This window comes from Coturnix japonica, chromosome 15 (genome assembly GCF_001577835.2).
Source record: "Coturnix japonica isolate 7356 chromosome 15, Coturnix japonica 2.1, whole genome shotgun sequence".
NCBI lineage: Eukaryota > Metazoa > Chordata > Aves > Galliformes > Phasianidae > Coturnix > Coturnix japonica.
In genome coordinates this window covers 4812004-4837866 of record NC_029530.1, presented here as the reverse complement: position 1 = coordinate 4837866, position 25863 = coordinate 4812004, and the positions used below count along the sequence as shown (strand labels likewise).

Genomic DNA, 25863 nt, shown 5'->3' with positions numbered 1-25863 from the left:
TTGCAGAATGTTTTGTGTTGCTGCTTGCCATTGAAATGGAGCTGCTATTGAAACGCTGTGATCCCATCGGCACGTACAACCCGTTATTGTTTACAGTACTTTCAGGCTTAATAAATCATTAAATCAAGAAGGCTGGCAATTCTAATCAACATTCTAAAGCTGTCGGATTGCTGGACATATCTGACATTCACCAGGCTTGAATCACAAGGACATGAATATAGAGTTAAGTAATCTGAAAGGATATTTGTGCATTAAAGTACCTGTGTGCCTGGACACCTATCATTAAACAGCTTCGAAGCGGTGGTAGCTGGAGACCTGTGAGCCTTTTGAACAAACGCAGCACGCAGAGGGAACGTTCTCATTATAAGAGATGGAACATAAAATGTTACAGCCAGAAAAGTGATGACAAAGATCAAATGGAATGAATTTAGCTTACAAATTGGAGCATTTTCCTCTAGCTGGCATGATGCAAACAACCTATGGCACAAAAGAAAGACAGTTTTGCCCTTGACATTGCTGCTGTTGCTGCCGTATCTGCAGTCAAGGATCCTTGTCTTGATTTATTTTTGTCAGGACAGCTGGGAGTGCCCCAGCTGCTCCACTAAGCCGTGGTTTTCAGCCGAGTGGGCCAGAACGTGCAGAATTAGCGAATGCTGCGCAGTCTCTTGCCTTTCTGCAGGGCTACACAGCAGCAGCTCCCAGTTGCTAAGCAGCTGCAGAGCCGTCCTTGCCTTCGCTACCAGTCAGCTGTGCAAGGGGAGCAGCACGGGTTCCCCTTGATCGGCAGAGAGGAGCTGGCAGCGTGAAAGCACCAGCAGTGGCCATTGCGGAATTGTTTCTTTGCTGGCTGGCTGCTGACCCCCTGGCAAAGACATTGGTGTGAAGCGAAGGGACACTCGACAGACCAGGAGCCAAGGGAAGGAGGGAGGGCCAGCATATGTGCACAGCAGAGGTTACAAAGGCAGCAGATCATAGCAGAGCAGGGGGCGCATGCTGAGGAGAAAGAAATGGGAGAGAGGCCAAAAGCACAGCTCAGAATAAAAAACCCCAGGAGGAGAGTGCAGCATATGGAGGGGAGAAATAAAGCAGAACTGGCACAGCCTGTGAATAATTGAATAGAAAACACAGGAGGAGAGGAAAGGAGCTTGATTCATTACTGCCCTTCACTGTGTGGAGATGGCTACACCCGGGAAAAGGAGGTGTGGAACACAACGGCATCTTTCATGTTCCTCAGTGGACTGTAGGTTTTACATTTCGACCCCTGCCATTTGTGGCTTTCTCACTGGATGGCCCAGCCCCTGCCTTTTGTTTAGAACCGATTCCTGCAGGCTCTGCTCTTATCTGCCCCTTGTTTCTAATTTATTTTCATACTTGCTTCAGCTTTTCTGTTTGTTTTTTCGAGGCAAGCCTTAACTCCAAATACCTTTTCCGTACATTTGTTCTAACCTTCAGGAAAGCAGGCCATTGCAAATCCTGAGCTGAAGCTGGTTTCCACACCATCCACAACACCACTGCTGCCATTTTCCCCCTCCAGGAGCAGCCGATGCAGAGCAGTGCTCGCTCCATCCCTGGCACTCTGGTTTGCCTTTTCCCTGCAGACCAGCCAGCTGCTTGGGAAGATGCTGCTCTCAGCATCTAGTGAGTGGTTCCTGTGGCATGAAATTATCACAAACTCCTTCTGTATTGCGTAAGAGGTGTAAAAAAACTGTCACAAACATCTTCAGGTTTATTGTGACCAAAAGACATTGCAGTCCCACCACTGTTCAGCTGCCCACATGAAAAAATACTTGATGGTTCAGCACCTAATGTGCAATTGGCTGCCGGGTGCCAGCAGAGTTGGGAGGGTGGAAAGGTCTTCGGCATTTCTGTCTTTGGATCCTCCAGGCAGGCTCAAGGGGCACATTTCTATGGGAATGTGGGGGAGAGGAACCAAAGCCCGTACAGTTGTTGCCTTACCTGTCCAGGCCTGGCATGCCTGGAGGCCGAGGGCTGAGCATGCTTTTCCCCATGTCCAAAATCGAGTCCTAAAGGGAAACCGAGGTCCCCACACAATCCTACAGTGGGAAGGGTTTGCTATTTGTGTGCATGTCTATAACAAGCCAATAGAAAACTTGACAGACACACCTCTGGATATGTTTCATACTTGGAAGATTTCAACTTAGATCTCTGACTTGTAGTGATGCTGGTTTTGCATCCATTTGTCTGGAGTCTTTGATCAGGCACAGCCTACACTATTGTGATACTGAAGATCATTAAAGGTCTGGGTGCTCCGACACTTTCCAAGTAGTGTCACAAAGGGGCATTTTGAGCATGATGAGAGCCCTAAATTTAATTAGAATCTGCCTGCCTTAAGAAACCAGAGCTGCTATGTTAATCCCAGTAAGGAACTGGGAGCTTCACAGTGTGCCTGCTGTGACAAGACAAGACAGGAAGGACGAAGCATGTGTAGGAAGAGAGAAATGCACAGGAAATGCTATCAGGGGCAGCAGGATGACATAATTAGAACTGAGTTCATTTCTCAGCCCCCTGAGTTACTCACTGGCCTGTTCTGAGCCTTGCTGGTTCTTTGTGAGGTCTGCTTTCAGCTCGGCTCAGGCTGCTCTGTACCTTTGCCCAGGGATGCTCACACGTGCCACAGACCTCTCTGGTTCTCCATACATGAGCTTCCATCCAGATACCAGCAAAGCTGCTCAGCTCTCCTTGTGTATGTAGCACTCAGCAAAAAGGGGCAGACGTTATGGTGTGTCCTATTGGAAGATGAGCAGAGGATTCCATCTTCTCTTCAGTCAATGGTTGCTGTCCTCCCTAGGAAGTTTGTACCAGCCACATCTGAGAATACACACTGGGTACATGGATGTTGGTGCCATACACTACTCAGCAAACACCTGCCTTTATTTCATACACATTCCCTCCTGACAGACCATTCTTTGCTGCAGATTTCAACACAGAAAAGCATCTGAAGCAGATGAAGTTCATGCAGTTCTGTAGCAGAGTTCTCAGCACTCACATGGCCACCAACAAGCCTGCGCATCACTCCTGAACCCACTTCTTCTGACAGTTCCCGTGCTGAAACCAACCACACACAACCACAGATCTTGCCTAAGACAAAGCATGTTGGATCCTTCCAGATTTGCTTTCCAGCACAGAGGTAGAGGATGAGATCCAGCATCACCTCGCTCTGCCAGCAAGAGTTGATGAATTCCTCACCGTCCCTCCAGGAAGCCATGCAGCACATCTAGGAGACACAGATCTGCAGGGCCAGAGGCAGGGAGGTGTTGGCAGACACTTGCTCATTTCATGCTTTTCAGAAATTAGTCATTGTGCTTGATGTTCCAGAAGCACACAGGATGATCTTAACTGTGCTTTACCTGTTTCTGTTTTCAACTGAATTTGGCTTGAGAATTCATGCTTCAGCGAAGTCCAGAAGACTTAAGCCGACTTCTAAGCACCTCCTGTGTCAGGCTGAGACATTGCTATGTTGATTTATATACTTTTCAGATTCTTAGGTTATTTTTCCACTGCTGCAAAGCCAAGAGCTCAAGTTTTAATGAAAGGTAAGATTCAAAATACAGCACACTGGCCATGCATGTATCAGGTAAGCCAAATCTGGCCTGCATGGTTGGCATCCCTGATTTAAAGCATACCAGAGAAATACCCATGAAACAGTATGCACTCCCTATAAATAGCTGCTCTCTAGGTAGCAGTCAAGCATGCGGTTTATGGACAAAAAACAGTCCAAACCGTATCACAGTACCTGAATATTCTCTGCCTGCTTCTGCTGAGTTGTGTGTGTAACTTGGCCAACACCTCCCATTGCAGAGAGTTGCTCTGTTTTCTTTCACAGCCCTCTGAACTCTCTGGTAGCATTTGGACAGGTTTTATGTGGAGTTTATTGAAAGATTTTTGCAGTGATTTACTGCATGCTACTTGAGCCAAGTGAAACAGGAATTCTAGTCCTCAGGCATGAAAAGGCAGAAAGGAAATTTTCTTATAGAAATATAATTTTTCCACATTACTTAATAGTCTAGAAAGTTAATACGATTTTACTGGAAGAAAAATATACAGTTCCCACTGAGCCAAACAAGAATATAATAATGTTTTAGGTTGGGTTAAACCCCTTAGAAATTGGCAGGTGTCACAGCCACCTTGCCTTCAGTGAAAAAGGCAATTGAAATCCCTCCTGAAACAAGGGATTTGCATCAGTAGTGGCTACTACACAAAAACCAGGCACATGGCAAGGTCTGAATAGACAGTGAATCATGTGGCCCAGGGGATTTTTCTGGATTTTGGGGGCGGGAGTGTGTGTGTGTAAAATATCAGGCCACAAGGACCAGATGGTAGAGCTCTGCATGTGCACAAGGAACAGCAAGTAGCACTAAGAAATGGCTACTGAGAAGCAGCTGGAAGTCCAGGAGGGTGGGAGCTTTGATTTGGAGGTTTCCTGTGTTGAGTGAGGGCTGAAAGAAGCTCAGGACTGTGAGCAAAAACACAACTGAATAAGCAATTTCATACTGCTTTTCTGTAAAGAAATGGATTTGCCTTGAGTATGTACTTTGCTTTGCCATAGCATTTTCCTCTTACACTGACAGTCACCAATAACTTCTTTGTGTGGGCAGGGCACACAGTTCACCTCTCCTACATTATAGTTCACCATTCTCCATCTGCCCTGTCAGCTCACACTGTAAATTCTTTGGGACTGAGATTCTTCTTTACATTTGGTGCATTACAAATAACTGTGGCACTCATATAACATTGGAAGTTTACTGGAAATTCGCTCTACTTGCATGTTAAGTCCCATTCTTTAGGGCCTGTCTTTCCTTCTCTCCTTCCTATTATTTTTCTCAGCAACTGTGAAGCACCAAACACATAGCAGTAATGGAACACAGATATCTGCCATACACCATTACGTCTCTGATTTTGGTGCACTCACTGTACACAAACTCTTAGGACTGCAGATGTGTAAGCTTTAGATGACATAGAACTTGTGCCAAAATTGATGTATAGGCCAAAACCGGAGACGTACACTTGCAATTAATAGTAATTAGATTGGAATTTCACTAATAGAGGGTTGAATTTTTGTCCATTTAAATCAGTGGCAGAATTCCATATTAGATTTTACTTTTCAGTCAGCAAAATAAGCCGCTTCTGCGTGGTACTTTTCATGTCTGAAGAACTGCAAACCCATTAATTAAAAAATAAGCAGCAGAGACACTGAAATGCTGTGTAATGACAGGAAGACTAGCAAGTCTATTTGGTGATCATACCACAGTACACTATTCGTTTTGAGCCAAGTTCAGAAGAATTGCTTCAGTGTAAAACAAATTGCTTTTGGACCATTGATTGCTATGCAATACCAGAATACCCTCAGCCCCTGCATCCTTGTGGAGCTGACAGCTTTTGCTACCTTGCAGATCAGATATTAAAGATGGTTCATACAGGATCTTTTTGTGTATCTTGCATACTCATGTCAAGTATTTCCTCAGTAAAATGGTTAGCTTTAAACAGATGTGAGATTGGCTACCTTTTTCTTTCCTTCTGAATTTGAATTATATGACACTTTGTAGGGCATTTGCATGCCAGTCCTCCCTCTATCGCTGAAATACTTTTTTCTTTCTGTTTGTCCTGTACAAAAGGCAGGGCCTTCCTTCAAGGAAGTGATTCCCAGACACAAGGAGCGCAGTTGCACTGTATTCAGTCTGGAAGGCCATCTAGTGACACAACTGTGCAGAACCGCAGAATGGCTGGGGTAGGAAGGGACCTCAGAGATCACCTAGTTCCAACTCTGACTGACAAGGGGAAGAGAATGGGCCTGAAGAGGGACAGAGCAGACCTGAGCTGCCCATGGCTGTGTGAACTCTTTGCAGGGTGTAATGTTCTGAACGGAAGCACTCAGGGTGAGAGTTAATGGCCTTAAGCTGTGCCAGGGGAGGTTCAGGTTCAGTATTAGGAAATATTTCTTCTCAGAAAGAGCACTGGAATGGGCTGCTTAGGGAGGTGATGGAGTCACTGTCCCTGGAGGTGTTCAAGAACCATGAAGATGTGGCAGTGGGCACAGGGTGATGGATTGAGGTTGGACTGGATGACCTCAGAGTTCTTTTCCAGTATGAAAAGAGAGTATGAAGTTGATCCTAATATTCAACCTGAACCTCTGCTGGCACAACTAAAGGCCATTACCTTATGTCTTGTCAAGGTGTTTGCAGGCTTTGACATCTCTGTAACTAAAACGTATCATTCTGTTTGACTTTTACGACAGCTCACCCTGAACACAAGGCACCGGGTACAACAGAAGACACACAGTTTGCCCACCGCCCCTTGCTGTGCCCCATGCAGACGTGTTGTGGAGGTACCTCAGGGCTCTGCTGTCCTTCAGCATCACGCTTCCCTCATCCGTCAGCGCTTGGATCCCCTCAGCGCAAAGTAACGGGGCACGGCGTGAGATCCCTGAGGAAATACAGGAGGTCTGAGGGGAGGCGGCCACCACAGGTGGGAGAGGGGCACAAAGACCCGAACGCGGGTTCGACGGAGTCTCCAAGGGACGTCTTACAGCGGAGGCCACACGGCGGCCTCAGCGCCTCACCTGCAGGCCGGCCGTGTGGAGGCTTCGTGTCCCGCGTTCATCTCCTCACACACAGCCCTGTGCCGCCTCGGAGCGCCTTCCCCGGGGCGCGGCGGTGTCAGCGCGGCCCCAAGCGGCGCCCGGAGCCACCTGAGGCGCCCCGGGGCGCGGCCAATCCGTGTCGGAGCGCGGGCGGTGCCGGCCCGCCCCGGGGCTCCGCTGTGGAGCGCTGTCCCGGCGGCGCTGAGCCGCGCTCGGCTCCATGGAGGCGGCCAACGGGGCTGTGCCCGACGGCACGGCGGGGGGAAAGGGCGGCAGCGGGACCGCGCCGTCGGGGAAGAAGGAGGTGAAGATGGTGATCGTGGGGGACGGCGGCTGTGGGAAGACGTCGCTGCTGATGGTGTACGCCAAGGGAGCCTTCCCTGAGGTGAGCCGGGATCCTCCTGAGGGACCCCAGGGGTCCTCAGCGCTGAGGGGATTCAGTCAGAGCAGGGCGGCCATGAAAACCCGCGGGTCGGGGTGAGGGGAAGCACCTGTGGGGCACCAGGGCTGTGAAATGCGGCTCTCACGGCCGCTCTGGGCTGTTCCCCAACACCACAACACAACCATGGCCTTACACAAGTGTTCCTTGCCCGTAACTTGAATTCTTTTCCCTGATTTCAGCAATATGCGCCGTCTGTGTTTGAGAAATACGCCACCAGTATCACCATTGGCAAAAAGGAGGTCATCCTGAACTTGTACGACACTGCAGGTAGGGCCTTTCCCCCTGTTCTGACAGGTTGAGCTGTGAGAGGTGTTTCTTTGGGCACTTCTGTCATGGCGGTTCCAGCCTGGGTTTGTTTAGTGCCGCAATGACCCCGTTTGTTAGGACATTGCATCACATTGCAAACATATCTGAAGGTATTAAACCCAGCTCCCACAGTCAACCAAGAAAATATTTTAATCTCCTGCCACGTGTAAGCCAATAGTAAGGGAGAAAAGAGCTTCAAAAGGGAGAGAAAAAGGTTCAAAATGAAAAGAGCCTTTGCGTTAAAGGTTACTGGGGAAAGCTGATAGTTTGTTTGGGTTGATAACAGGACCTTGGGACTTAATTTGTGTTCATCTTCACACAGTCCAATATGGGGGTGGAGCCACGAGCTGGATTCAATGATCCTTATGTGGGTTCCTTCCAACTGGGGATGTTCTGTGATTCATTCAGACTTCCCAGGCTCTGCTGTCCGGCTGCATTCCAAATAGACCCTAAAGTTGGCATGCACTGTGTTTCAGCTCCATGTAAATAAATCGTGCTGTATTGTGCAGAGTTGTTCCAAATTAACGCCATCACAGATAAGAATAGAGTGCAGTCTCATGAGGCATCAGGAGGTGCAGATGGCACTGCTGGCCAGTTGGCAGGGCCCTTTACCATGAATGAGCAATCACTTTCTATCCCCTTGTCTGGAGACCTTGAAACCCAACATACTTCACCTCAAAGGAAAGTGTGATGGCTGCCAGGCCCCTGGCATAGCTGTAGTTTACAGATGTGTCATGCTCTGTGATTCAAATAGCTTCTCATCCTCTTTCTGAAGGTGGAAGTGGTGCTGTAGGAAGAACTCTCTTGAGCCCCTATTTAAATTTCATCCTATTTTTAATGAAACAAAACTGATGTCAAGTTCCTGGGGTTGGAATACAATGAAGAGCTGCGTCTTTCCCAGAGTTCAAGGGGAAGCCCAGGTCAGCAGATGGGGGAGCTCCTGCATTTTGCTCTTAGTCTGAAAGATCCCCAAATCATTCGTATTATTGTAGGATCATTTAAACAGGATTGGAAGAATATGAAACTATTCTGGAAGCAAAGGGTTTCAGCTTAGTGTCATGTGGAAGTGGATGGAGGGAGAAAGCAAATCTGTTCTGAAAAGTGTCACTGGATCTTAGTCATACACCTACTGCAGAAAGGACTTTGGTATTTTTAGGATCCAGCTAACAGCAGCACTAAATAGAGCCGCATGCACTTAGCAGCATGGGAAGGTGAAGGACAGGTTCAGCCCTATGAGCTGTGTAAAGTGAGAAGGACTCTTTGTATTGTTCAGCCCTGCTCAGTTGGAGGTTTTGAGCTTGCCCTACTTTCCAGAGGAGGAGGACATGCACAGACTGCCTGAGAATCAAACATTCTAAGGTACAGAAGGTATTTTTTTCTTGGCAAGAATTTTGGTAGCAAGCCAACATTAATGAGTTAGTTCTACATCTACAATATGCTTGAATAGTAATTTTTTTAAAGACTCTCCTGTTCTGCTGCTCTGCCTTCCTCATCAGAGACACCTCTTGCTGTTGCAGGAAGTTGGTGGTATATATATGCAATACATAAAAGCTTTGTAATACCACTTGTCTGCAAACACGCTTTGCTGCTGCATATTTAATTAAAAATTGCCATTGCTGGCCATGTTTGAAAAAAAAAAAAAAGGAAGAAAATTTATTTGGAATTGTTTATATTCTAAGGGAAAAGCATAACCGATGCCTTAGCTGCAATTTAGATGCAGGTTTCCATTTCTGATGCTGTTCAGTGCAGGACTTCTCAGAACAAAGCCGTAAGCTGTGCTAACTGAGGAGGAAGCAGTGCCTCCTGTGAGCCGGGGGAGCTCGCTCTGAGTTGCAGGAAACATGCTTGAAGCTTCCAGCAGGTTTTTTCAGGTCTCTAATGATAGATGCTCTACAGCATCAGGCCTTCAGGAGCTGGTACATGCAAAAGTAATTTTGCATAACTTTGAAAGGGAGGGAGTGCCTGAAATCGAAACGTTTTCCCCCATCCCAACTTCAATCCTATTCTGCTGCTTTTATTCCTGCCAAGAAAAAATTCAATTTCCCCAATTTTTCAGAACTTCAAAGTGAAGTAACACAGCTGCAATCTGATAACTGTGTTCTTGTGGAGCCTGAAAAAGGACACAGAGAATTTGGTGTGTATCTGTGAGGGCTCCCCTCCCTGGGGTTACATGTTGAATTGAAATAATAAGCATAAAGTGTTGCACTGACATGTATAGGAAGTGGTTGGCTGGTCTGGGTGACAGGATGTGATGCTCTTCCTTACATACCGGCTGTTGGTGGCAGTGGATTGTGCTGCTGTAACTCGAGCAGCACTTATTGTGTCATCTCTGGCAAAGCCCTATTCTGTACTTTATTTTTGTGGACTCATTTTCTCAGCTCATAAAGGCCTTTGGGTTGTTGTCTCTGGCTTTCCACAGCCCTGAGAGGATGGCAGGCCTGGGGCATTTTTTCATTACTACATCACGATACAGTATTTTGTGTGTTACAAAACACATCTGCTCAATGCCAGTCAGTCCTGCTGAGTCTGTTGCCACAAGCCTTGTGCAGAGCACTGCAGGACAGGACCTTCAGCATCCATTGTTTAAGTGTGCCCTCATGTCCACCTCATCCATCCTCATGCTGCCATCAGGAGTGCTGACAGAAAAACCATTTATGCTGAGTGTGCGTGAGAGAGAAAATGCCACTATTTGGGCCTAAAAAGAAGGCATTCTCCATTGTTAATTTCTCTTGCTGGAGAAGAAAGTGGATCAAAACAGGCACACTGGGCTGAGGATTTCCAACGTGAGTTATCTCTGAGATAGAACAGTTCATCTCTGCCAGTGGTGCGTGTGGCTGCTGAGCTCCTGTGCAGGCTGAGCAGTGAGCAGGCTGTCTGGGCTCTTCTTTGGTGTTACTTAGTGAAGGAGGAGGAGGAGTAGGCAGACATGAACATACATAGGAGACCAAGACCTGCGGTTTCATCATTTCCCCTTCTCTCTCTCCGGTGACGCTTGAGGTTCCACTTGCCATGTAGGGCCTGACAGCAGTATGCCAGAATGTGATCATAAAGAAGTAGCAAATTTCAGGTGAATTCAGCTGCTCGGGCTTTAATGGTTGCTTCTTCTGTTTTTGAAAGCTGTCTCTTATGCTACAATGAATTGAGGAAGGCAGTGAAGTCACAGATGTGCTCAGACATAGGCATCTATTCGGTACATTCAGTAAGTACTTAGGTTCAGCCTTCTATTTCTACTAGAAAACCTAAATCTGTGCCAAAAGCTCTGACCACAAACTGAGCAACTTTATGGAGAAGAAGTCTCACAGGCCCTTTCTGCATTTCATCAGCAGCACTTAAGGACAGGCTATGAAAGGAAATGTTCTCAATGAGGTTTTGGTGAGAGAGATGTCAGTGCTCAGCCACAGCTTGAGCTGAGTTCTGCTACATCCACAGCACCTGAAGAATTGTACTTGAGCTCTGAAAGAATAACTTTCCTCCTTCCAAGGGAGAGCTGCAATTATCAGACCATAATACATATCTAACAAAGCCAATTTTGGGGGCACATTTTACCTCATTCTGTGCTCTGTGTTTGAAATTCCAAATATGTATAGAACTGCATTTTACAAAGCAATATTTTCTGAGACATTTAATTTCTGTGTTTGCTTACAGAACAGCAGTACATGCTGACTCCAAACAGGCCAGCATGGTTTGTTCCAAGGGGCCTGTCCTGTCTGTCTCACACGCTGCCAGCACTAACTTGAAGGGCCTCTGGATTTTTCAAGATACCCTTGTAGAGGGCTGAGAGGCGTGAAAGTGAACAGGGAAGATCATACACAGCACATAACACTGGAGGAAGTTAGGAGAAAAAAGTGTTTGGCGCCTGATATGTTTAATGCATTTAGAGGATTAGCTCAACAACAGAACAGTAAATCGCTTGCAAACAAGAGAGTGGATTTGGGAGAATAAGAAGGGCTAAGCAGTAAAGTCTTTGTTCTGCATGTTTACACAACGTGCATAATTTTGTCATTGTCTATTATTTTTGTATTAAACCATGAGGGATCAATCCTACTTTGCTTAGCACCTCACCCATGGAGCTTGCTGCTCAAATGCAGAGAACAGTCCAAAGCTAAGGTTTACACACGTCTCAGGCAAACTGAGCCATGGTTTATCTGGTGAGATAACTGCAAGCAGAGGGGAAGACTACGGGTCTGAAGCAAGTTAACTACCTCTAATCAGACCCCATGCTATAATAGCACTAATTAAAAGCATGAAAAAATTTCTAGAGTTAAGCAGCATCCCAAAGATTGGTGGTAAAGTCCTGCTTCAAAGAGTTGAGCCTGTTCTGTGTTCCTGCATGTCTTGTAAAATCAGCAGTAGGACAAAGCAACCTTTTTATCATGTTTTATATTCTAAAGGATCTGTTTTGTCAGCGAAGAAGGATAGTCTGCATTTAAGGGAAGGAATTTTACAAGCATGGACATTTTTTTTGGTCTATGCCACTGTAGTACACTTGAACTCAAGTATTTACCTTTACACATTCCCATCATACTGCTTGTTAAGGATAGAAATTTATTGTATTCTAAAACATTCTCTGTGTTCCAGGGCAGGAGGACTATGATCGGCTGCGACCACTCTCTTACCAGAACACAAACGTAGTGTTGATTTGTTACGATGTCATGAACCCCACCAGTTATGATAATGTAGCAGATAAGGTAAGAGCCTTTCATGATTACTTCAGCCTTTTAAATGAATTGCATACAGTTGATGCAGGACAAGATGTCAGATTAAAAAAGCTGATGCTTTTAGTAATCCTGTACCCAGAGCGTACAGATGGGCAGATCGTTCATCATGCACTGAATTGCAGGTCACAGACCTGAGACCTAGAACTCACCTCTCTGTGGCTCTTAAGTGATCAGAATTGGGCTTGAGGATTCAGTGCACTAAAAAGAACACAGGTCAACTGCAAATCTGTGGTGATCTTTATCTGTAGTGATGTCACACAGCCATTTCAGATTGAAGTCTACTTCCAGCACATACACATTTAACTAGGGGAGAATTGATATAAGCAACCACTTGTCTGTGGTAGGATTTTGTAGTGTTCCAAAGCAGAAGTTAGCATTCCTGTACATAGAATCAGCAAAACAATGCAGGTTTTGTTTTTCTACCATCAGTGGTATCCTGAAGTGAATCACTTCTGCCAGGGCGTCCCACTGGTACTGATCGGCTGCAAAACAGACCTTCGGAAAGACAAAGAGCAGTTGCGAAAGCTCAGGGCTTCGAAGCAGGAACCCATTACTTACAACCAGGTGAGCAGAAGTGCTTTTACAGCATGGTTCTCTTTGCCAAAGTAGAGACATTTTAAGTGTTTTGCATATCTCAGGATCCTAGAGTGTCTGAAAGGACACCATTTGCTATGCTGTCTAGGCTTACTATACATCTCCCCTTGATTTCCCTTCACTGCATTATTACTGTTATAAATTCGTAGGCCTCAACAGGTTTCTTGGACTTCCTTTCTGATTTTTATCCTAATACATTGCTCCCATCACTTGTACTTTGTCTGGGGTTGTGAGAAAGAATAAATGCTAGGATACACAATAAAGGATTAAAAATACTGATTATTCTGGAATAAAAGCATTTTGCAGACTCTATAGAGAAAGAAGCCCTTCCAAGGACAGTAGCCAAAACATCTGTGAGAGTTCTCAACCAGACTTTTCTTGGAAGTATCTAATCTAAGAAAAAAGTCTACACACTATCAAGTATTTCCAGCTTAAGTATTATGAAGTATTGAGAAATACAGCTGGTGTTAGGAGATGGCATTGCTGTTCCAGGTACAGGGGAAACAGGCAGTGGTTGAACTGCTTGTACCAGGTCACTTGAGATCTTTCTGCTCCAGCCTTCTCGTTTTTCATTATCAAATACAAAGCCATCTTCCTCCTCTCATCTCAGAATATGAACAGCAGCTGTCTAACCAAGACGCAAGTCCAGGAAACAAGGTAAAGTTCACTATGACCTCGAATGAATCACTTGTTTCTCTAAAGAACATGAAAAGAGCCTGCCACAGCATCACCATTAAATCACACTAGGACGCAGTTTGTCCTCCTTGCTCACAGGATTAGATGCCTGTCCTCTCTGTTTGTGAACAGCCGCAGATTGTCCCTCACTGGCATTAATAATTCCCTTTATCACCCTCTCATGAGGTTCATGACAAACAGCAACCTTCTCTGTGGAGTCAGCTGAGGCATCACATCTGGCACTGTTACTGCCACAGAACAATATGCAAAGGACAGATTCTCCTTCCAGCAGCTCATCACATGAATGCTCACAGAAGAGGCGAAGCTCACCAGCCCAGACCTCCCTGTCACCTAGTAGAGCCCTCCTATTTCCTTTTTCTCCCTTTAAGCATACACAACCTCAGTCTTTTACAGCTGAGAGCATCTTGAGTCATGCAATGTTATACTTCTGATGCCAGGCACAGAGGAGCTGAACAGTATCTGTCAGCACTGCAGCCTGCAAATAACTGCAAAGAGACAAACTTCACTCAAATATGCTGAAGGAAAACCCCCATGTATGGAAGTCTGAGTGCTCAAGTGACCCCACTCCCAGCTCATAATGACTAAATGCAGAGTTTGTGAGTTGTGGATTGCAGATCTGAAATTGGCACTTGAAGGCTCCCAAGCACGCAAAACTGGGGCTGACTGCAATGAAAGGATCGCAAGCAAAGTAAGAAGTAGCTGTGTTTTGTCTGTAGTGACTTCACACAATCGTGATTGCATGCAAATGTTTTAGATTCTACTGTTTCCACTGCATGCATTTGGGTGATGTCTGTAGGCACTCATCTGCATGTACCATCATTTCTGCTGAGCCTTTGTGATGCTTTGAACTGGCAGTCAGGATTCCTGCATGTGCACCAACAAAACAAAGCAAGACTTTAGTCCAGACCGTACTGTTACACGCGGCATGCAGTGCTGAGGCTTGCAAACTAAACATGACATTGCATGTCCTACCTGAAAAAAGATCCTTCTTGTAGATATTTTCACTTGAGATTCTATTAAAGAAATACTATTTCTACAATATTAGATCAACTTAGGAAATAAACCCAAAACCAGCAGCGATACTTCAGCTTATAACCAACGCACTTATGCTAGCAGTGTGCTCACAGGAGGCAGTTTATTGTGGAAGATGACCTCATGTTATGAAGATGTGCAAAGTAATTCCTTTCTGCTTCCATCTCACCTTCCATTTCTCCCCACACATCAGGTTCATGTCTTTTCTTACCTGTTCTTTCCAGGGTGAAGCAGCCTGCCAGCAGATAAATGCAGAAATTTATCTGGAGTGCTCAGCAAAATGCCGTGAAAACATAGAAAACGTTTTTAAAGAAGCAACAACTATTGCACTGAGTGCCATGAAAAAAGCCAAGCGCCAAAAGAAACAGAGAGTGTGCTCAGTGTTATGATCTGGACTGCAAGAGCGCATTGACAGCTATGAACCAAGTTACTCTGATTTTAGCAAGTGTGAAAACACTTTTTTTTTCCCCCTCAAGACACATTTTGTATTCCTGCAATGATTTCTATTTTAAAATTTTAATACTTCTCAGGTGTTCGGGTTTTTATAACTTCTTATTTTTCTTTAGATTTAAAACCTTTTGCCACATTGCTCTCACAGAGTTCTCAAGTCTCTTTATCAAGGCTGCCTGATGCTACACGTTCACCTGGCTTTTGTTCCTACCAGCAAGATACCAACAGTCTGGTCTTGGATTGACTATTGAATCTGAAGTGAACAGTGACTGCTACTGCATGACTTCGTTTTGTTTGTTGGTTCTGTTTTCTTCCTTTGCAAAATTGTAGCTTATTGTAGCTACAGTTCAGTCTCTTCCAGGCAAAAAAACTCACATCTTTCAGAAGTTTTGGTGGAACAGCCTACCTGCCAGGCACCTTAGAATAGGCCGGAATTAAGTTCTTTATTGACATTCCCCAGTTCATTTACTTGGTGGCAGTAGTGTGAGTTAGCATCAAGCTGCTGCCATAGAGTACAGCCAAAGCATCTGCTCACTCCCTCTTGACTCCTGGGCCAACTTTGCAGAGCTGACCCCTTTAGAGGTCTCCTTGCAAAGCCCAATACTGTAGCATTGGTATTCATCACTGAGATATGTGCATCGGTTGCTCCGATATTTAATATTTAATGTACAGCATGGAAAATTACAAGTACTCCAGTCAGCTACTCTGTGCAATGTGAAGTCCATTTTGCAATAAACACACACACATATATATATGTAGCTTATTTAATATATGACATGCAAATGTTTGTGTGTGCTAGGGGGGAGGCAAAATACTTTGCTTGGTAACTCATGTTCATCAACTGGTGAAATCATCTCTGCTGCTCTAAATTAAATTTCCCCTTTTGTGCTGAAAGTAACAGCTGAGCGTTTAAGGACGGTGGATGCTCCTGCTGAGCAATCTAATGCGCGTGCCTTGAACCTCCCAGTTCTTCTGCGCATTCTCTTGCGGTGAAATCTCAGGTTCCAGGAGCAATCATTAGTCTGCAGTCATTGTGAGCCAGCCCTTGAGGGTGAAGGTTTCTGCGGTACAGCCATGACGAGCTTTCTTTCTGAGGCAAACTAAGGGAGAATACACAGGACTGCTGTGGTTTTCTATGTTTTGCATGATATAAACAAGATGATATTCTGCCAGGAATCTTGGGCAGTGCACACCAAGAGCATGTTACTAGAAAACACTTCCATGTAGAGCCTGATAACTACACATCATTCAGGTTTCACACAATTTTAACCTCTGCTGGTGAAAAACTGTTTTGGAATGAGCCATCGTTATTATCTTACATGCAGGATAAAACCCTGATCCTTGAAATCTAAACTCTTATTTCCCCCTAACTTGTTCTTTATCAAGAAAGGTGATCCAAGTTTAAAATTACAAGCTTAGAGATTAAGGAACAGTAAAACAAAAAACATCACCACACTGAAAGTTACCACATTTACCCTCAGCACCATGGCCGGAATCTTTCCTTGCTTTTATAATCCCAGTTTCTCACGCTGCAAAATTCAAGTTACTTGCTATACACAGGGCTCCCTCACCTCCTGAGTGCCAGGTTACTGCTCAGATCTGCCAGGTTCTAGCATTGCTCTTGAAATAATTCACATTTCATAAATGGATTTCAAAGGACAAAAACCAACCTCACGCAGCATGCAAGATACAGCCCAGCTAGTGAAAGTTGCTCAAAATCTGCAAACTGAAACTCATTGCTTGTGCCCACATGATGGTGACACTGTAAGGATAAATCTAGTCTTGCAGCAACAAAATAACTGGCCGGAAGGTTTTAAGTCTACAGTGCATACATAGTTCTTCATGAGCATCCTTACTGGAAGATGGACATAATTCTCACATCACTCTGCCAAAGCCAGTTCTCCAGTTGGGCCTTGTGTAAGCTCAAAGGGAGCTGGCACAGCTGAGCAGCACACTGCATACAGCAGCTCACAAGGCACAGATGTTAAAGCACTCAAACAAGCTTATTCAGCTGAGTAAGTTTAAGAAGCACAAGGAGTTAAGCAAGATGGGAGCCATTTTGTTCTCAGCCATCCCTTCTGAACAAGTGTTTACATTCTCTTAACAACTAGTATCTAACAAAAATATTAAATGCTTCTGCTTAGGCCTGTCATCACATCTCAGAACAGCACTGGAGCAAAAAAGAAAACAAAACTGAAAATAGGATCTAAAGTGCAACTGCACTCACAGCCACTGATAAAGAGCATTTGCAGGAAAAACTGTGTCTCAAAAGACAACCCAAAGAGGAGCATGTTTGTTACTAAAAAGGGGCTGAATCAGCTGCATATTGAATGGTTTATTTGAAGTTTTTTCCAGGCTTGGACAGATTACCTGATCCCTCTGAAGAGGGCAAGCAGAAATCCCTGCCATTTAACAACTGGTTTCACTTGCTTGTTTTGAAGGTTTCTTTAAATAGCTTCTTAGAAGTGTACATAGCAGCAGTATGGTACAAAGATGGGCGTTTTTTCACAGTACACACAGGTTAGTATTGCCACTGAAAATGCCTGAAACAAATGCTTTTTAAAAACAGCATTCAGTCTGTATTCCTGATCAACCTGGAGTGTTCATAAAGCTTTGCAAAATTCCATACTAGAGTTTAAATAATAAAACTGGAAAGTGTTAAATATCATTCCAGGACCGGAATTACAGTAGATCCCACATTCTCTCAATGCTGGCTTCTTGCCGAGCAGGTGCATGCTGCTATATATACAGAAAAACCCAAAAGCAAACACGTTTGGTATTAAATATACATAAATAGGACTGCAAACTGGAGAGCCATGCTTGCATAATATGCTGAGTCTGTGCTGGAAGAGACCACATCCTTCACCAAACACGGCACAGATGAGTTCTTCAAAGTCTGTTCACAATGCAGCAGCAGTTCAGGAGGCTCCGTCCAACACCAAGCGCCTGCTGTGCGCACAGGGACAGCGAGCTCCAGAGTTGGCACCCAGCACCCCCTGCAGGGTTCACAGTTTCTTCATTTTGTCTTTGTTCTTCTGCAGCTTCGTGTGCACCACTTTGAGAGTAGTGAGGAAGTTCCCAAGGAAGAGCAGCAGAAATGTGAAAGCCAGCACACAAACCTGAGGAGGAAAGGGGAGGGGGGGAAAGTTGAGTGTTAAGTAAGGGTCAGATGAATTGGGGCAGGAATAGTATTTTTGCCAACCTTAAATCAGCTGCAGTGGGGTCTGACTGACAAGTTCAGAGATCTGTTAGCACATCAGGACAGAAGAGAGGAGACAAATACGCACCCACACGTCTAGTTCTGTGAGTTAACTGGGAAGCCCATTAGGATCATGATTATCTTGGCAGCAATATTACAGCATAGTTTGTTTTTGAATTTACTGCCATTCAACATCAGTGGACTCTCACAGACAGTAAAATCAAATCACTAAATCCAGGTAGCCAAACACCTTTAAGGATGTGGTCACAACATCCCTTCCCCCAAACCACGTGTTTTTTTCTGAGCAGAACCAACACTCACCTGCCATTCTTTGCACTCCTTATGCCTGGACAACCCAAAAAGCGTGATTGCATTATATAGCTGCCAGAACTAAGAAGAAAAAAGAATCATTACTACCACAGATTTAGAAATGTTTGCCAGACAGATGTGATCCAAAGCACCACGCGACTGCAAGAAGCACAGCACCACCAGCACACCCTCCCCAGACCCCCCATGGCAGAGGAGGAAATGGAACAGCCCAACTTACATGTCCACAGAACAAGAAGGGAAGGAGAAATGTCAGCCCCCGCCACATCCAGGACTGAAATCCTTCTGGAAAAGGTTAACAGGGAAGAGAAAGTTAGCATAGATGCTCTCAAGAGCTGACGGAGATCAGAGCTCTCTGTTTCCAACCCAAAGGACTCAAGGAAAAAGCCTGACTCCCATTCCTGTCTTTATCCTAGAGGCAACAGGACAGGGGATAACAGCTGTGCAGAGCTCGCTTTCTGAAGGCCACAAAGCCACTCCTATACCATTGCCTTTAAAAACCTACCACATCTGTATGGCAGTATTGCAGGCAAACTCACCTACTGTAAGGTCCAGGTGGTTTCTCTCCCCCAAAGCACGGAGCCTATAAAGGCAGCCCCTTTGATAATAATATTGTAGGAACTGAACACAACCTGGAGAAAGAAAGAAAGAATTATTGATATGTTTATAATGCTTCTGAATAGCTCACAAAAACAATTTTAATAATATTTATTCAATAGCATTGTTGTTTAGACTTGTACATTGAACATTTATAGTTGTATGACACTGTTTATATAGGCACAATTTAAGACTCTGGTCTTTAACAAGTGGAAGTTGTTTTTTTCTAAGCAAATGATGTAGAAAACTACTTTATCTCATGAAACACCCAGGTCAAATGTACTCACTCTGAAATATTGAAAATGCTAAAAATTGGCTGCGAAACATTTGATACATGAGTCCATCTGGCCTGAAAGCAGAATACAAAAGAAGTATTTATTTGATTAAGAAGAATACAATACAGTGCCCTTCCCCTCGTCAGCCAAGGAGCCCATTAGTAAATGAAAGAAGCAGCTGATAGGCAGCCCACTGCACCCCATCTGGGAACCCAGAAAGTGAGCAACAGGCTCACGGTGCCACCTGTCACATCCTGCCCAGCCTTTACACCACTGTGGGTGGCAGGAGATGATGGTCTGATTGCTTGGGCTGCCCCCTCTTACTGATTTGCTTATTGCTGTTTCCTGCTTTAATCAGATACTGAGTCTGCACCACAAATCTAAGCCATAGAGCAGCACTGCTTCCTTCATCTTAACTGTAGTTCAGGATGCATGAGCTTTCACTGCAGCCCCTGTATAATGTCCTCAAGAGATTCAGCAACAAAAACTGTTGTTTTAAAAGAAATTATTGACTGGTCAGTTCATGGCAAAGCTGAAGTGGGTCATATTGACACCACTGCTGTTGTTTGACCAACATCATCATCTGCTGGAATGCATCTTGCATTTTTTGCTTCACACTGGTTTAGGTACCGGGTTATAAGCAGAATCCATTCTAAAAGCAAAACGCTGCTTGTTGGCTCAGTTTGATCAGACGAGTTTGATTCTTTGCTGTGTGTCTGTGCAGACACAGCTACGTGGTCACAGTGGATTACTGTGCTCAATGACACACTTGGAAGCACCTCGAGCAGAGCAAACTCACCATGTTAACATCACCCCAGACAGGAACGTGGAGACATAGTGGTGTGACACCCACCAGCCTTTGATCCTGAACAGAAAAAAATAAGACAAGTTAGATGAGAAATATAAATATTAACAACTTAAGTCTGGCTTGAAAGACAAGAATTAATCCTGACTGAATCATGGATAAAGAGATGGCAAAGCTCAAACAGAAAATACAGCTGGTGGCAGCAGAAGAGTTTGTGGGAAATCACCAAGGGGCAGCCAAGGCAGCTCACAGTGCCCATGTGCTCCCTGCAGGGAGGACCCTGGAAAGCCCAACTCCTGGTACTCCCCTTTTTTTGTTTTGTTGTTATTTCTTCCCAGCACACAGACAAGTGCTGGGCAGGACACTGGGAGCAGCGGGGCAGGAGCTGGACAACACCATCCCAGCTCCTCGACTGGGTTATGAATCTGGGATGGCTGGAGTGAGGCACACGACTGAGGCTCATCCTGAGCAGGTGCCAGAGCACAAGGTATTGAAGTGACTGACACTCACACAAGGGTTTCTTTGGCCCACATCCCCTTTTTTTTTCCTGTTCCATGCAAATTAGTGAAGTTTCCAAGGCCTCTGTTAAGTTGTTGTTTCTTTTCAGACATGAACACTACAGAAAACTCAGAAAATTATAGTAAAGCAGGAAAGGGCTGCAGTGAGGCAGGATCAAGAAGACAAAAAAATGCCCCAGAGATGGCACTGTTTGGAAAGTAAGCCAACACAGTGGGTTCATTTTGGGTGCCTCCAACCAAAGCTCTGAAACGTTAAGCACCCAGTTAGCACTAAGTAGCTGTGAGCCAATTCTGTGGCTGCAACAAGCCTGGGCTCAGAGGTTTCTCTGCTGGCAGTGGGCAAGCCACTTTCTATCCTCTGTTTGCCACGTTCAGCTCTCACATGCCTGCACAGCCTCAAGTGTCACAGCCAGTGGCAAGATGCCTCCTTTGTTTTCAGTGGGCAGGGAGCTGTAACAACAGAGAAGTGGTCAGAAATCATTTTCATTCACAAATGCCACAGGATGGAACACACTGACTGTTGGCCATCATCTCTGTTCTGGCTGCTCCCTGGGATTGATACCAGACATGTGCTGCGCCAAGAAAAGACACCCAGAAATGCTCCCTCCAACCTGTGCTTAGAGGAGATTAAGGAAAAAATTGGCTCCACACACTGATTTTGGAAAGGAAACTGACTGGCTGGAATAAGGAGCCCTGAGCTGCTATGTTACTAAAGGAGCATACAAGGTACCTATGCAGCGTTCAGAGCAGGAACGCATGCAGAAAGCTGGACTAACAATGCTGATTGCTTGAAAGGCAGAAAACGAGATATTAGAAGCCTAATTAATTAATGCAACAGGGAGCTGCAAACGTTGCAGCAGCAGCCACTCACCCAGCAGCAAACCCGCATGCAGACTCATCACGCCTGGGAAGAGATGAGGCGATTGCTGCGGTTTCCCCATGCCCTGTGCCAGCCTATCTGGATGATGAAACTGGGGACATGCAACCATCAGGTTATTGCTAAAATCTACCACCAGATTCCAGGTTAAGCTACATAAGTGCAAATAAACTTCAGTGAGCTCTCCTGAGTAAAGGCAAGAGGCAGAGAAGATGGTTTATCACTCTCCGCAGCCAGGACCAGGACTCTGGATTCACCTGCACCCCAAGGTCCTCATACCATCACCAGCCCAAACCTCCCCAGGCAGGCAGCCAGGTAGAGGAGTGCCCGAGCCCCTCAACAGCTGTAAATGAGGCTGTGCAACTAAACCACGTAGAAGTCTTGGGGGTGGAGAAAATCTCCTTCCAACATTCTACTTATCTAATAATCTCTAATAATGCTCAGAGTGCACTTGATAACCCCATACACTGCATGAGCAGCAAAGCTGAGTGCCAAAATCCAACAAGAATAGGACTGACCAGATAAAAGAGTAATTTAGGATGCTCGTACTTGAGGTATCATAAAGAAATGAGGGCTCAGACAGAGGATCATCTTTCAGTTCACTTTTCCCAGCGCTCAGCTTGCATTGCCAGCTGTTTACACAATGATCTGCTCTTAACCACCAATTTAACACAGCTGTAATTAGTCAAATGCTTCAGGACACGGCACAGTGACCTGCAGGGCAGTCCCAATGACCACACAGTGTAAATCAGTGATTTTGGCTCTCATCAGAGGTGAGTGTATGCCAGCATACCTACAGGCAATGCTATAGATAAGGAAGGGCACAAAATCAGTATCCGGGTTGGTCATTTCACTGGAAACACATGGAAAACCCGGATCACACCTACAGGTAACACACAGCTCTCAAAGCCATCCAATACTATGAGCAAAGAAATTATGGACTTCTAGAAACTGCATCTTCTCCTCCCTGCACTAACCTCAGATGGCCACAGTGGGGGAAAGAAACTGGGAAAGGGACGGGGACAACACACCCTGCACAGAGGAATCAGCATCTTGGATACGCTGGGATTCAATGTCAAACTGAATGTGCTTTTCCTGCTTGTTTTTCTTTTAAGGACATTTCATGCCATAAGCGGGTTCTGCAGGTGGCACAGTACCTTGATCCATTGCTAATGAGAATGCTTTCCCGTATCGTCAGCGTGCAGTAATACCACACCAAGAGAAAATTGAACACTTCATCTGTCACCCTGTTGAAAGAAAAAAACACAGAAATCAGAAAATCTATTATAAAAACACACTTCAAAATTCCCTATTTTTCCTCTGTTCCCTTCTCTGAATGGAAACATGCCCAAGGACACAAAGCCCCACCCTGGGTATCTCTAATCCACATCACTTCCCCATTCAGTCCTTTACTCTGGAAGTGCCCTGTGATGTAACACTGCAGATCTTGAGCCGATAAGCAGGTACACAGAGATGACATTAATTCCATCTGAAGGAGGAGAAAGCACCGTGGAAGCACCAGCTGATCCAATTTAGACAGGCATTTCCAGACTAATTCAATGAGGAGATTCGATGAGATCTATATAAATCCAATCAACTCAGAGAACAGAAGAGCATTACGCTCTCAGAGTAAAAGAGTTTTTATTTTGCCACTTGCAGCCCCCCAAAGCCATGGGGATCTGGAGCAGCCTCTGTACATGACAGCCTCGATCCTCCCTGCCATCCACAGAGACTGACTGGTGCTCAGATTCAGTCTTACCTGTAGTGAAGAATAAATCTGCAGGTCACGGCCCCAAGTAACAGGATAATGGTGAGATAAAGTTTGAACTTCTCATACTCGTCTTTGTAGGCAAACCTGGAATGTAAAAAGCACAGAGCACGAAGCGTCACGTGTCAGTGGGCTCACACACATGTTCTGCTGGAATGTGGCTTCGCTTTTTCAAACCAGATACAACCCACAAACCAAAAGGCAAGAGGTCAGATGGAAAAGAAAAACATTCCTGTCTCAGGACTTCAGCACATCCCCACTGCCAGCCCCAAACAGACGCGTGGAAGCACTCACTCACTTTGCTTGGTTACTCAGGAGTGTTACATTCACGTTTCCCAACACCAGATTCAAGTACAAACTGGAAGACAAAAGGAAAGAGACCCACATAAGTCCATTTACTATAAGTACCACAGCTTAACACGCATCAGAGCTTACACTTTGCTGTAGGTTTTTAGTTAAAGCAAACTGGAGATGCAGGCTGCAGAAGGGGAATTAAATGCAGACTTCAGTCAGCATCTCCAGGAAGGAAGGGAAGAATTCATTATCTGGTCTCTTTTCTGTGCTGTTCCAAAGGGTAAAATGTCAGTAACCGAAAATAAATTATATGAGAAATTAGAAGAAAAGTTTCCAATGGATCCTTCCACCCGCAGTGCTGCAGCCATTTTACCCGCTCCTCGATTCCACATCACTTCCCCAGTCCAGACCATTTCCAGCCCAAAGCTCAGCTCACTGCACAGACACAGCAAATACAGACTTGGGAAGGGGAAAGGAAACAAGTGAAGGGTAGAAATCAAGTCACTTGGCTCAGTTTACTCAGCATCAGCACCTCCTGACCTCCAGAGCTGCACAGCCCTTGAGGACTGAACCAAATCCATCCTAGCAACCCCACCTGAAGCAATGTACAGGACATAAGTCAGTTGAAAGCACTATTGGGGAGGAAGAAAGCTACACAGGAAGGGAGAAAATTCCCATTGTGATTGAGTCTCTAAAACCAATGATCACAGAGTGCTGTTAACTGTTACACAGTGAAATCTTCATCTCTTGACAGTGAAGTTTTACTTTTATTTTATCAAAAAGACCTGTCTGTGCCTACACAGAACATTCACATACACCTCCAGCTAATGAATTCTGCACACAACTGACACAGCAGCTCAGCAAGAGACCTATGACTAATCCAGTTTTACATGTATTTCTTCAGTACACACATTATCCTTTGGGAGGAACAGCACTCAGCAATCAGCCTTCCTAGAGCGTGAGCCTCTGCTGACAAAGCACGTACCCGTTTTTCTTTGGCAAGTAGGCCTCCATGTCAAAGAAGGCATTTTGCCTCTCTTTGATCTGGGCGCTGATCTGCTCTATGAGAGCAAATTCTTCAGGAGTAGCTCTGGGCCTGCACCTGTGGAAACACAAACAAAACCTTCCTTTATGGCTTTGCCTCTTATTTAAAGGACAACAACCGTGTCATAAAACATGTGCTGTTAGAAAGGTGATGTCTGCCTCGCTGCTGTCCTCTCTTGGCTTTTTGCTTTTGTATTGCATTGCCTGGTGTCTGTCACTGTAGGTTATTATAACTGGCTGGTTTACAAACCAGCTTCTTTCACCCCAGCTCAGTGATGGGACTCCAGACCTCTTCCAAAGCAAAGCACTGCAATCACACTGTGCAGTTTCATAGGAACTCCTTCCACTTTGAGAAGCCTGCATATGTACTGTGCATTAAACTGATAATCCAAACACTTTGGGAAGCAGAAACGTCCCATCCCTGCATCCACCACCCTTCAGCCCTCCTGTTACCGTTGCAGGCAGTGCTTCAGGTCCCTTAACGTCTTCTTCTGCCGCTGTATGGAGCTGCTGCAGGCTGTCTGCAAGCTGGTCACTTCCTCCAGTTTCTGCCTGTAAACTTTGTGCGTTTCCTACAGGAGAAGGAGAGAGGGTCGGTAGGAAGAGCCCTGCTGGGTTATGGGCTGTGTTTGGTCCTTGCATCCGAGGAAAGCAAGCCTGGAGTTTGGGAGGGCACTTGAGGAAGGAGAAGATGGAAGAGCATCTTCTCTGCTTGTTTCATTTCCTAACAAGCCTTCACCACTGGGGAGCTCCTGGTTCCCAGCACATCCCTATTCTCTGGTTTAATCCCAAATCATCCCCACCCAACGTGGGGAACCTGCAGAGCTCTGATCTCCAGCCATTCCAGCTGGGAAAGAAAGAGGAAGAGTTTGAGGCCTCAGGTGGGAACCACAGGGATCAGCACAACCCAGACCCGGCGTTCACACACCGCGGCCACCCCAGGCCCCACTCGTGCTCCAGCGCAGCCGGTACCTCCAGCAACGGGACCTCAGCGCCCAGCACCGGGTCGGTCTGGCTGAGAACTGGCAGCACTTTGTGGCTCTGTGTGACATTGCTATCTATTATCTACCAACGCCGCCGCTCCCGCATCACATCACATCGCATCACATTGTATCACATCGTATCGTATCTCACCGCCCCGCCCCCTCCTCACCTGCAGTTCCCTGAACTCCCGCTCCAGTTCCCGCCATTCCCCACGTTCCCGCTCCAGCTGCGCCCTCATGGCGCGAACCGCGGCGCGCGGCGGGGCGGGAACGGCGCGAACCGGCGGCACGGCGACCACGTGCAACGTGACGTCATCGCGCGGGGCTGGGGCGGCGCCAC

At 45.7% G+C, this 25863-nt stretch overlaps 2 protein-coding genes across 3 annotated transcripts; one reads left to right on the top strand and one right to left on the bottom strand.

Moving 5' to 3' along the window:
- Window positions 1–6736: 6736 nt before the first annotated feature.
- Window positions 6737–15730, top strand: RHOF (ras homolog family member F, filopodia associated). Of its 2 annotated transcripts, none has more exons than XM_015878140.2 (5): window positions 6737–6983; window positions 7220–7307; window positions 11925–12034; window positions 12494–12628; window positions 14611–15730. In XM_015878140.2, exons 1-5 carry the CDS (start codon window positions 6819–6821, stop codon window positions 14773–14775), a joined length of 663 nt encoding a protein of 220 aa, XP_015733626.1. In that variant the 5' UTR covers window positions 6737–6818; the 3' UTR covers window positions 14776–15730. The 2 variants fall into 2 exon arrangements, with proteins under 2 accessions (XP_015733626.1, XP_015733627.1); XM_015878141.2 differs by lacking the exon at window positions 14611–15730 and adding an exon at window positions 13269–13785 and having other exon boundaries at window positions 6786–6983.
- Window positions 15731–17151: 1421 nt separating this feature from the next.
- TMEM120B (transmembrane protein 120B) lies at window positions 17152–25860 on the bottom strand. Its single transcript, XM_015878136.2, has 12 exons — window positions 25694–25860; window positions 24994–25112; window positions 24482–24598; window positions 23501–23560; window positions 23194–23289; window positions 22592–22681; window positions 20034–20099; window positions 19247–19308; window positions 18902–18994; window positions 18583–18647; window positions 18357–18425; window positions 17152–17955 (listed from the first exon to the last, which is right to left on the bottom strand). The coding sequence occupies exons 1-12, from the start codon at window positions 25760–25762 to the stop codon at window positions 17842–17844; spliced, it is 1020 nt and encodes a 339-aa protein (XP_015733622.1). The 5' UTR covers window positions 25763–25860; the 3' UTR covers window positions 17152–17841.
- Between the last annotated feature and the right edge of the window lie 3 nt (window positions 25861–25863).

What these genes read in the sequence shown, in the direction of transcription:
- TMEM120B (XM_015878136.2), bottom strand. Translation starts at nt 25,762, where the DNA reads ATGAGGGCGCAGCTGGAGCGGGAACGTGGGGAATGGCGGGAACTGGAG. An exon ending in CTCCTGAGTAACCAAGCAAA is followed by an intron (nt 23,290 to 23,500) that starts GTGAGTGAGTGC and finishes TTTACATTCCAG; the next exon opens with GTTTGCCTACAAAGACGAGT. An exon ending in AGGAGTGCAAAGAATGGCAG is followed by an intron (nt 17,956 to 18,356) that starts GTGAGTGTTGGT and finishes TTTCCTCCTCAG; the next exon opens with GTTTGTGTGCTGGCTTTCAC.
- RHOF (XM_015878140.2), top strand. Translation starts at nt 6,819, where the DNA reads ATGGAGGCGGCCAACGGGGCTGTGCCCGACGGCACGGCGGGGGGAAAG. An exon ending in ATGATAATGTAGCAGATAAG is followed by an intron (nt 12,035 to 12,493) that starts GTAAGAGCCTTT and finishes TTCTACCATCAG; the next exon opens with TGGTATCCTGAAGTGAATCA. An exon ending in AACCCATTACTTACAACCAG is followed by an intron (nt 12,629 to 14,610) that starts GTGAGCAGAAGT and finishes TGTTCTTTCCAG; the next exon opens with GGTGAAGCAGCCTGCCAGCA.